At 38.0% G+C, this 12,450-nt stretch overlaps 1 protein-coding gene across 1 annotated transcript; it reads left to right on the top strand.

Annotated features, from left to right (window-relative positions):
* The first annotated feature begins 6,014 nt into the window (after positions 1–6,014).
* Positions 6,015–12,271, top strand: LOC145500629 (uncharacterized). Its single transcript, XM_081480146.1, has 6 exons — positions 6,015–6,303; positions 6,918–7,074; positions 8,616–8,794; positions 9,632–9,791; positions 10,231–10,712; positions 11,387–12,271. The coding sequence occupies exons 1-6, from the start codon at positions 6,111–6,113 to the stop codon at positions 11,404–11,406; spliced, it is 1,191 nt and encodes a 396-aa protein (XP_081336272.1). The 5' UTR covers positions 6,015–6,110; the 3' UTR covers positions 11,407–12,271.
* The last annotated feature ends 179 nt before the right edge of the window (positions 12,272–12,450 follow it).

The raw sequence follows: 12,450 nt of genomic DNA, 5'->3' as shown, positions 1-12,450 counted from the left end.
CATCTTTGGAGCTCGAGAGGCTAACATCAAAAGAAATTGTGCGTTTCACACGATGGGTCGTTTCCCCTAATCTGAAAAAGATAAAATGCAAATTCTTAAGTACACTGCCTGAACATGAATATGTGATATAAAACCATTGCTCACAATGATCAGATCGATGTTTTTTGAAGTCTCTTAAAAGGGTTAGGTCGTGATATTTTAGTGCTAGTCAGTTTCGTATGCTTTCGTTAATTTCACTTTCCAAAAGCCGAATTACACGAAACAGAATCTTCCATGGACAAAATCACGGTAAAAGGTAGCAAACAAGGATGATTCCAAAGCATTGTAAAAGCACTTTCTGTACAAGTTGATATATAATTGAAAAAGGTAGAGCCGATATTTTTCAAGTGAGTAAGTCCCAATAGGCCACTTTCGATATATCAATATTCTAACATGGCTCCGAGGCTTTCAGGACAAACTTCTATATTTGGTGTTGTTTTCTTTGTATCTAAGTCTCTTTTGAGAATTGAGAGACAAAAGAAACTTAAAAAATTTACAATTTGACCCGAAAGCCTCGGAGCCATTTTAGAATATTGATATACCGAACGTGGCCTATTAATGACAAATTATACAAAACAATCCCAGCAGGCTTCGCAATCAGAAGGATCGTGATGTCCTTTATGGACAAAACTAGTTTTAACGCTGTTCAGATTGGGCTTATCATGTCAAGCGGAACTTCACTAATATTAAAGCAGTAGTACTGAAACGTAGAGGGTATTAAGCGCGTCCATAAATGTATCTTTTTATGTAACTAACATGGTGTGATGACTTAATACAACGCGTTAATTGACCCATGACATCCAACAAGAAGCCGTCTTTTTTAATCTGCCAGTTTGGACTGCCAATTTGTAAAATTTACCAATAACTGCATGAAAGTTATTGTGGATATGTTATAGTGGAAAGTTTAATAAAACACAAGAAAATTCCAAATCTAGAGAAACAGTCTTGCAAAATACAGTTGTCATGGAAACATCAAGTTTCAATACATATAATGGCAAATCATGTTATGTTCCCGGTTAAATTCCTTGATCATGCGAGAACTTGCCAACATTTTTTCCAGCCAAATAAGATTAGTTGTGCGGTGGTTGCAAGATTTGGCACAAATAGTTTTAAGTCCATCCCCCAGTATATCAAACTAACAGCATCGCAGGACATGTAAGGAATGGCAGATGAAAAGATCCTCGTGATTTTATAAAAGGGAACAAAAAATCTTGTAGAATAATTGCATGCAAGCACTGATGGAGCCATAGTAAGTGCCTTGAACTCCGGCATCTGGGTGTCTATGAGGGCCTCCCGCGGTTTTTTGGGGAACAAGGGAACACGATCATTTATTTCAAGGGAGCAAGAGACATTTTTGAGACCACTTTGAGGAAACATTTGAGGGATATCTCTACTTTGAAAAGAACTTTGAAAAATAAAATTAAGGATCAATGGAATTTATCAATAGGGAGCAAGAGACTGTGATATCTCGTACGGAACAAGGAAGAAACACAGGTGAAATTTTCAAGGGATCAAGGAAACATGCTATCCCCGCCCCCTTCCTTCCCTTAAAGCCGCCTTCCCGCTCTGTCGTTCTCCTTGCAGTTCTCCTCAGTCTGGAATGAATTACTTTATTCCGGCAGGAGCCCATAACTAGGAGCGTACAGCTACCCCATAATTCTGTCACGGCGTTTTCACAGACCGATCTATTTTTATAAAATGCCGTTTAAGCAAGCAACTGGAACGATGATCCTGCTGGTATACTTTGGATCAATAGTGATCTAATCGGCTTCACTTACAAACTGAATAATATAAAAGCAGAAACCGACACAAAGTGGGATGAATTGTTGAAGGTGTACTGTATTTCGGCTGGCCAAACCAGCCTTCTTCAGGTACCATATTTTTAGTTTGAATTTAACAGAAACTCAGACCCCCGCAGGAACCTCAGTGACCAATCACAAGCACGGATTTAATTTTTAACTGACGTCATTATTTCAGTAAGTCGACATGTCCACCTGAGGTGGCCATTTTTTTCCTTACCAATGCGCCCTCATGTAGACCGGAAATGACCTATTCCGCGGGGGAAAGAAGTTTAAAATAGACCAGTGTGTAAAAATCCCGTGACAGAGGCTTAGTATAGGAGTTGCACGCTCCTAGTGATGGCTCTTGATTCCGGTCAGTGACTCTCACTTGTATAAATAAAGATGTAAAATTTATCTTTTCCTGAGCTTTCTGTGATTGGTATTAATGCTAAATTTCTGCTGTCTACTGGGCTCGAAGGTAGCCTGTTTCAGGCTCTCGGTCAGTGGGGACGATCGAACAAAGCGACCGGGCCACGAGTCACGAACAGAGTCTGCTTTTTCTTTACCGGACCCTGCTCGTCGCGCGCCCGCTTTTTCGATCGTCGCCGTCGCCACTGACTGAGAGCCTGGAACAGGCTGGCTCGAAGGATTAAAAAGCGACTACTAGTAGCTTAAGTGATGTTAGCCTTCAAGGCCCATCTTTCATATATTTATTTGCATTTTGAATAATGTTAAGGCAGTGAGCTTAGGTGTAACAAGGGTACTTGTAAGCCAATGCTGTAGATATTAAAAGAAGCACTTCTAATTTACTTATGTAGCCCGCTTACTATCACGCATGAATCCTGAAAAAGTGTTCCTCCGTCAGGTTTGTGATATCAATATTGAGACGTTCAAAGGTAACTGAAAACGAACTCTGTTTTAGCCACTTTTACTTCTCTTTGTGACTAAACCGTTGACCACTCTATGAAGCATTTAATTTATTTTATTTTATTGCACTGTTTTACCTAATTCTGTAGCATTAGCAGTACTCTTTACAAAACGCTTTTAAAATGATTTTTTTTTTTTTAATAAACTGTCACTTCAGTTTGATTAGTTTGAACTAAATGTATTTTGACCCGGCATGTTAATAAAGATTTCATTCATTCATTTATTCATTCAGTCACTAGAATCATCCAATATCGTCGGCAATATCTTTGAGAGCCTCGATATTACTATAGCAAATATTAATCAACCGCGAATTTGAACTGCCATTTACATGCACCATTAATCACTTTCAGATTTGACTTAAGAGGCATTAATTCACATTGTAGATGGACTCAACAAGAATGAGAGCTTCTCGTTAGCCATAACACGTATTCTCGTGTATTCTCATAAAGCACGGATGCCGATGATGCATTGTTACTAATATTGAAAGAGGGAAGACCACGTGACAGTTAACAAAAATAACTGAGTTAGTCATATATCCCAGTGGTCACAACTGTTTCATTATATGTAATAACAAAAGTATATAAAGAAAGATTCGAAGCTACAGGTATATTTCAAGAAAGGAATACTCTAAGAGAAGTCACCTTGAAAACAAAGATGGAGAAAGTTCTGCTCGTTTTAACGGTATGCCTAGAGATAACTGAATGAAGTTACTTTATTTTGGGCTCATTTCACTTTCGTAACTTATTTATTAGTTCAATGCCTTATGAATTCACAGTATTTTAATCTTTCAATCTTTAATTTTTAAATTTAGCTGAATCGTTTCAGCCAATTTTTAACTTCGATGCGATGACTTCACAATGTTTCAAAAACCTTGGAAAATGCCTATACATTAACTTTACTGAAACTGAATGGAAGTGAAATTAATTGAGTGCCCATACTTCCGTGCTACCTTAATCCACTTAAGTTTACCGATTCAACTGTTTAATATACTGAGATGTTTCAGCCACATTTTGGTTGTTGAATGAAAATGAACTAACAATAAAAATTTAGAAGATCAGATGCGAAAAAGGGGAATTTTTGCAATCCCAGCAACAACGAACAGCTCAAATTAATTGTTTCACCATCATTCAAAATGTTGAAGCCAGTGCTTCAAAAAATAACGTTCTTCCGGTCCTCAATTGCGCGTGACTATTCAAATCTATTGAGCTTTTCTTCTAAGTTTGGGGTTAAATATAGCTTTGTTTTGCATTTTCTACACCATGAAAATTGTGATTTTTTTTTTCCATTTACTAAGAAAGAACGCAACTAATTTATTGTAAAATCCTTCGCTTAGAGAATGGCTTTCCACAGCAATATCATTTTGTTTAGTAAATGATATTCTACTTAGACCATTAACATCCAGTAGTTCGTGAACAAATTCTGTTTATAATTTACCTCTAGATTAATAGTACTGAAATAATTATTCAGGTAAGGTGTAAGGAAGATAGGACTTAATGCGGTCTTTTGGGGAAAGGGTAACAATTAAACTATAGTAATCTTGGTAAACTACGAAAACTAGACTCCAGAATTGAGATAAACCTCCCCGAAGGACAATACCGGTTTCACCAGTACATGGAGTCAGTAGCAGAAACAACAAGGATTTAAATGAAAAAAAAAAAGCGGTTTACAAAAAGCCTCTCTTTACTTTTTCCCCTTCATGTTCTTCAACTGAGGAAAAAACGGGCGCCTTTAGCTTCTGAGATGCCTGTCTATGTAAGATTTTATTAAATAGAATATTGATCCTCCCCACAACTAGTCAATCTTCTTTATTTTAATTGCGTATGCGTGCATTCTTTCCACGATATCAGTAAACTCAATTAATGGAAAAGTGGCGCATAAACAAATCATAGAGAGATATTGGCTGATGTAATGTCAAAATCTAAGGACAATTGATTGAAGCTAGAGTTTTCAGCCTGTCCACATTATACAGATCATGTAATTTAGAACATGAATGAGTGATGAAAGTATCACAGCATACGTAAAATGTGTGTGATTTTAACTTCCTGACAAATTTTAAAAAGGCGAAGCCTCGTCAATTTCGTCACCTTTGCGCCATAAATTTGTGGTCGTATCAAAGGGGTATTAAAAGTGGGAAAATGACCGACCAAGAACTTTCTTTGGCCCAGAAAAAAGTGCATGCAATAGCGACACATTCGCACTTAACGGAGTGATTGTTAGTCCGAGCTCCACAACACTTAGTCCAAAAATCTGAACTCTGAACCTTGATGTAAGTTTATTGCAATTACAAATTTTCCTTTCGAGATGCGTTCGTTCTAACTAGCGAGGGAAGTTCCACTCAACTGAGCTGAACTGTTGGAGTGCTTTCCATGTCTAAAAGAAAACAAATTCGCGTGGGGGACATAAGTGATAATATAGTACAAGTGGTGGTACGCTCTGAAATGATTTCTTGCTCAGAATTCTGCGATTAGTTTGATGTTTACCAAAACTTAGAACGTGGAATTGTGATGCATACCCATTTCATTTCCAAGTTAATTTTAATATCAGTTTGACATACAGATGGATCCCGTTAATTCAAACTAACGAATGCCCCGTTATTTCAAACTCAAAACCATTGTCCTAGGATTTGCCCTTCAGTAATTTACTAACGGCTACTTCCAACTATTTTTCGCTTCCCCTGAGAGTTCGAAATAGCGGGATTTAAGTGTATAATGAAAACATTCTCCTGGCAGATGGTTATAACATGCACTTTGGCCACTCAGCCTTTGGATATTCCGTCCTCTGAATGGACAGAAGTGCTCGAGGACCTGGAGCCGAATAGTTGGTTACAACGACAAGAACAAGGTAGTATAAATCGATTGCAATCAATTCCATCTTTTTCTGGATCACTGAACTATTCCAATAAGTAGTGAACATTCTTGTGACGAAAATTAAATCAAGGAACCGACTGCTTTTGTCCTCCTCTTTTCCATTGTTTCCTTCATGCCTACCATCCCGTGCAAATGTTTCGTCTTGTAGAGAGAAGAGAAAATAACAAACGCCTCAGGAAAACAATGCTGCTCCTACTTTCTCTATTTTTTTTAGAACAAAAAACTATGGCACAGCTAGGAAGGCATTGCACTTCTGGCGTGTATCGATATCATAACTCGACGATGCACGCTGAAGCATGAGTCAATTGTTCATATTTTCACTCCAACAGCTCGTTCTCGCCTAAGGTGCCACGTCTGCTTAGAGCCACTGTCTTTGGAGAATTGCACTGCAGTACAGACATCACGACTGTGTGAAACAGGCTTTAGCTGCTACACACTTCAGGCTTTTGAGACTCTCCTGAACACAGATATCTTTGCAAAAGGTTGTATTCCAGAAATGTTTTGTAGTGGAAACCGTGGGTGTGAGATTCTGAACCAATCTCGCAACGGCACGATCGAATCCTGCTCTTTCTATTGTTGCCACACGGAGCAATGCAATGCTGGTTCGAGTGTTTCATCAACATCTCCACCCCTTCCAACGACCACCGAAGAACCTGCAACTTTAACGGCGGTTCCAACGACTCAACCTGGTAAAGTATCTCTTAAGAATGTACCATTGACGATAAAACAGAGAAATGCAAACTTTTTTCGTATGTCGGATATGGCAAATTTGTTGTAAAGTTTGGGTGAGTTAGAAAATGTTGCATTTGCTAGACGAAATTTTCTTCGGCCTGGTTATTCACCAAAAATATTGAAACAATTTGGTATAGTATAACTGAGAATAAAAACGTTTGCTTCACGTTATAACCGTGAATTGCGACACAACAAGCACTTTGAGAGAGTTTTCCATAAATCAGAACACTCGATACTTTGTATTAAAATTTACTGTTTCCTTCAAATCTTTGTGTTCTTTTCTGCACAATCATATACTAGTCCATGCCATCTGTACCATTTATTTACCATTCAGTGGGTTTGATATCATTTATGCGTGGACTTTCCCATAATTATCATGAAAGGTATTTTAGTAACGTTGCAGACAAGGGGATTTTACATGAAACTACAAAGACACTTTCATTTGAGCTTCGCTGCTACAGAATGATTGGAGAAAATTTGTATCATTCATTTCTCTGAAAGGATGCTTTAAGATCCTTTAAAAATCATATCTTCAGCCACTTGAGGTTTATGTTACGGTCTTTATCTTCAGAGCAATGTGGTGGTTCACTGTCGGGCTCATCCGGGAGCTTTTCATCTCCTAATTACCCTGGCAACTACCCTAACAACGCCCGTTGTATTTGGACAACCACTGTTCCACGAGGATCACAATTCAGAATAGAATTTGTCTTTTTTCACACTGAAAGGCGGTAAGTCCAGAAGACCTGCTCAATATTTTTCTGCTGTGATAAAGCGTCATCCAGCTAAAAAACGCAAATTTAACAACAGCCACTCTAGTCCCTAAACTATCCCTCTCTCTACCCTACTGATTAGGGTTGAACCAAGTTGAGAGAAGAGAGAGTCCTTCCTCTCTCTCACCTGAGGTCCGTTTCTCAAAAGCTTCAGAAACTTTTTGGGCCCTCCAGGCCGATTTTAATTTAGAGAATCTGTACCTAAAAACCGAGAGGTGTATACGCCTGAAGCTGTTTATCTGTCAGGCTCTCACACGACAAATCTTGTAAAACAGTGTATTTATAACTGAACTTCATTTTTGATTCTATTATAATAATTCAATGAAGATTTTACCGAGTTGAAATAAATAAAGTATGTTTGTCTGTATGTATGAAGAGAACCTCTCTTCCTATTAAAAATTCGTGAATAAAACAGCTCTGTAATCATAAGGTTTGAGATTTTGCTACGGCTTTCCTGGTGCGAAAACTTTTTGGGAGGTTCGAGAAACGGACCTCTGGATCCCATTCGTATGTAAGGTAGGAAACGTTCAAGGAGTGCAAGGGCTGGACAATAAATAAATTAAACCAAAATAAATATATTTGCACGCTTTGGTTTCCAACAAATTACCTCCTCCTTGAATTTTTTTTCTTAGGAGCTTGTGTTCTGCAAACCGAGCTCAGAGACGATTAAACGCAATTAAATATTAGACTACGCATAAAATAATTATGACCGTATCTTTCATTTACATACATGTAGTGGCTCTCACTGTGCCGGTTGAAGGAAAAACAATTCTTAGTTCGCATATATGCGAGTCATGGTGACGTCTTTATTTTCTAAAATCCAAAACTAAAGGGCCACCAGAGTTACTATCCTCATCAGTCCTAAGAGGGGGTAAATGCATACCTTTCAACAACTTTTCAGTTCAATAGCTTGCTTCGTCTGAAAACAGGCACATGTTGAATTTCAGAGTTATGGTGGTGCGTGACTGTATAGAGCTATGAACGCGTTTGTCGAAAAATATATACTTATCTCGTGATTTTTAGCCTTTTTAGAAGTTAAAGCATTAGGAAAAGTGCTTACATTTAAATGTTTGCCTGATCAGTTCAGTTAATCAGTCACATAGATAACCAAAGTAAGTTCCAGATGTTTACACTATTTCCGGCCGCCATGTTTGTACCATGGAGGTACACCAACATGGCGGCTCCATACTGGGCTCTGCCAATTTGCACAAAATATTTCGACGAATATTTCAAGTTTGGGAAAACGTACAGACCTAAAACTTGGGGAAGTGTCTTCTTTATTCATCTCCTATAACATCATAATTTCTTGACTTTATACACTAAATGGTTTTCGAATTATTTTTTTATTGCGTGACAATGAAACCCAAGAGGAGTCAACAATTAATTAAAAGAAATAGATTTCATGCTCATACAGCTCCAGTGAATATACGCAGCTAGAAACATGCAGAGAAGTAGTGTGTTCACCATGTCCCTAATTGAACCTGTCTTTTGATACGTAGGTATGATTACTTAAACGTCTATGTGGGGAGACGGCTTGTCCGTCATTTAACTGGAAAAGGCAGCCACAAAGACAAAGTAACTCACATACAAGGAACGGGCGAGTTGATAAGCATCGTTTTCAGATCTGACCACAGTGTCACCAGGAGGGGATTCTATGCTAAGTACCGCATAGGGCTCGGTAGGATCCTTATTATAATCTTATGTAATCTATAATTCCCGCACAAAATTAATTAACCCAAAGTGAGATTTTAGACGCAATAAGAAGGTAATTGTTTCATTGCTGATAAATTCTTGAAAACCATTCTGTATGTCGTCCTCAGACGAACATCATCAGCCATACTTTTAACTTTCTTTAAGTATTCAATAAACTGAGAAGCTCCATCGAATACTTGCCACTGATTAGATAGTTCATCATGCGAGTTTCTTAAGTCACAGCGTTGAGGAAAACAGTTCCCACAAAATGTAACAAAAAAAAAGTAGTTTGATTCTAGTAAGAATCTTTTTTTCTAAATATCACTCCTACTCAAAAATCACTTTCTCTTTTAAATCGAAGCTCCCCTATTAGAATTAACGCCTCCATTGTCAAGTGACATTCTGATTTCGTGTCAAGTGAATTATGTTTTAAAATAAACTTCAGCGATATAATAACATGACGTTTCGGCGACGACATGTCGCCATTATCAAATGAAAATTATTATATAAGCTTGGCAAAGTGAAGTAAATTATTAAGTCTACTTGCTTACATGTGACGACTGATGTAACGACTATGAGAATCCCAATTGTTATAACTTCGTTGTCGCTTTTTGAAATACTGTATGACATTACAAAGTATTTGTCGAAGAAATAACTGAATTAAGCACCCGGTCCCACTTAGCGCTCTGCCCTACAAGCGCCCTCAGCTCCCACGAGCAACAAAAAGTAAATTTGCCCTCGACGCGCTAAACTAAATCCTTGAGACAACTCATGAAGACCTACATAACTACATAACTACATGCATATTTGTGTTTTCCTCTAGAACCCACATGTGGAGGACCATTGACCGGTTCATCCGGAAACTTTAAATCTCCTGGTTACCCTGGTAATTACCCAAATAATATCGAGTGCAAATGGACTATTACTGTGCCGAGAAGATCCTACCTTGTATTGGCTTTTCGTACCTTTGACACTGAACGATGGTGGGTGGAAAGGAATTTTAGGTTGAGATATAAAGATTATTACATGTTATGAGTTTGGTATCGTTGATATTCACCAGTTTGATTTTCAATATCATATTGCGAAAAAGATGGTCAAAGTGTGAGAGCAATATGATATTGCATACCTTGTTACACACTCAGTACAGAACAACAAAACACGGCTTGATTTGATTCCTTCGGATGAAATCAGACTCCAAAAGCCTCCAAACGCTTCAAGATCGAGTATTAATCGCTAATGAGAGAGAGAAGTTTAATCTCAGATCTCTTTGTCAGGCCCTCACACTTCAAATATATATATTAAGAAAAAAACCCGTTGCTCTCCCATTGCATTTCTGTGACATTGTTATATGCATTTGTAAGAGATATTTTTCAAGTTTGAAATGAAAATTGTGTTAACTTAATCATGTTGTTTTTTTCCTAGTCATGATTACGTTAAAATTTTCCGTGGGAGCCGTTTGACGCGTAAATTGAGCGGTAGAAACGGTCGTTACAGAGGCCGAGACGATAAAAGGTTCTTGTATCAAGACGATGACGAATGCGATGATGATGATGATGATGATGATGATGATGTTGATTATGACGATGACAACAACAACAACGACGACAACTATAACGGTTATCAAAGTGTTGCTGATGATTCAGAAAGAACGTATCGCCGGTACACGTATGCCCGACGGGCGAAGAACCGCCATGTGTCCCGTACTAAGAGCCGCTATCGTCCTAGAGGCCGCCATGGCTCCCAGGCGAAAGGCCGTTATGGGTCCCGGGGGAGAAACCGTCATCGTTCACCGTACGTTGCCCGAGTGTACATGCGAGGAACGGGAGAGCAGATATCAATCGTTTTCAAATCCAATCACCGTAATAGAAGAAAAGGATTCCTCGCTTCGTATCGAGTTTCACAAGGTGACTTCATTTGACATTGTTATTTTACTTGTCCCAGTGGCAGGATGTACGGGAGTCAAATTTGGATCGACGGCTTACAAGCGCACTTAAAAGAGAATTAGTTCAAATAATAGCAAGAATTTTCAATTTGATCACCGTGGGACATGGTCATTTTTGTTTCCTCGATTTTCCATTAAACAAAAGTCAGTTTTGAACAATGACATGACCCGAATAATACCTTTGTGTTACCGCACCACCGCAATAATTATAAATTGCAAAACGTTTTTACATGAATAAGTATTATATGACTGAGATAATTACTTCAATGTGATTGGATGAGTTAATTAATTATTAATTATCGTGAATTCTTAAGCACTGCAGTACAAATTAACACGCGCGCGTTGGCAGTTTTCTCAGTCATATAATAAATGAGTGAAAGCTCGAGCAATCAAGGATTTACACTACTTGTGATATTTGAAAATTCTTTCAAATTGCATTCGCAGTCAGGCTCTTGCAATTTTGAAAGAGTTTTCATATATCACTCGTAGTGTAAATCCTTAACTTCACTCCCATTCATACCATCACCCAGTCAAAAATGACTACAATTATGTTGCTCCAGATCTAAGCCCAACGCACGCTATTTGTCACTCATTTCTTTACGATTTAAAAATAACGATATCGTTTACTTATTTCAGGTCGCTATGGTGGTGGATAATTCTTCAAGTCCCAAGAACAACACAGCGAGAAGCAAATGACAGGGTGGATGGAAGACTTCACAAATTGTTAATTTTTATGTTATATTTTTATCATCTTGTTTGAATTATTAATTTTCGCCTGTTTTCGTTGCCGTCTTTCAGTTGCAGATGAAACTAGCAAATAAATGAATAGCAAAGAAACATGAATCTGAATTACTTTCTTGTCACAAGTTTTGGTAGTTCGAATTCTAGTAGTCTCGGCTATCCAAAAGATTCACTCAGGTCATTGCACACGTGATATGATGATTTCATATCACGAAGTACGATGTACCCCTGTAAAAAACGTTTAAGCCCACTACAAATTCCCATCATCTGCCTTCTTAGCTTTCCCTTCATTCTCCTTCCAATAAGAAGTGCTGAACTGCATCGTCCATTGCGATTGAAAATTTCTTCATCTATCGTTAACTAGTTCTCTCATCAACAATTTCTTTCACGAAGAAGAATAATCCATCGAGCCCGCGCTTGTGTATAACATATCTTCTGAGTTCTGGAAACATGATTTTCCCTGGATAAAAGATAATAGCATCAACATTAAAACATTCAAGGACGCAGACTTCATTTTTGGCAAGCATCACGACATTAAAGAAGACAAGCTTCGCTAAAATCATTCACCTTACAATTATTGCTAAGGACTAATACAGTGCGAAAGGCAGGTTGACAGCTAATTATATAGCAGATAGGACAGGCTATATCTGTTTGCCCTGTATTGTTCCTTTCTCCTTTCTTACCTTGGTTTAAATTTTATAGTTACATCAGGAAAGATTCTCTCTTGCTATTTGTTACTCAAATTTGAATTTACTCAAATTTTAAATCATTTGAAGAACGCGCATCTCCTCCCTATAAGCATATGCAAATGAACCAATATGGAGCGTTCTGTATTGGGTTAATGTTAAACAATAGGAGGGTCTGGATGGGGTTAACTGCAGTTGACAAATGGCACGTTGAAATTTAGGCTTTAATTTCATTAGAAGTTGCTGGTAAGAAATTGAGATGCTTGTTTTGTA

The sequence above is a fragment of the Orbicella franksi genome, chromosome 10 (genome assembly GCF_964199315.1).
Source record: "Orbicella franksi chromosome 10, jaOrbFran1.1, whole genome shotgun sequence".
NCBI lineage: Eukaryota > Metazoa > Cnidaria > Anthozoa > Scleractinia > Merulinidae > Orbicella > Orbicella franksi.
The sequence above is the reverse complement of the archived record's forward strand: the minus strand, read 5'-3'. Positions and strand labels throughout refer to the sequence as shown.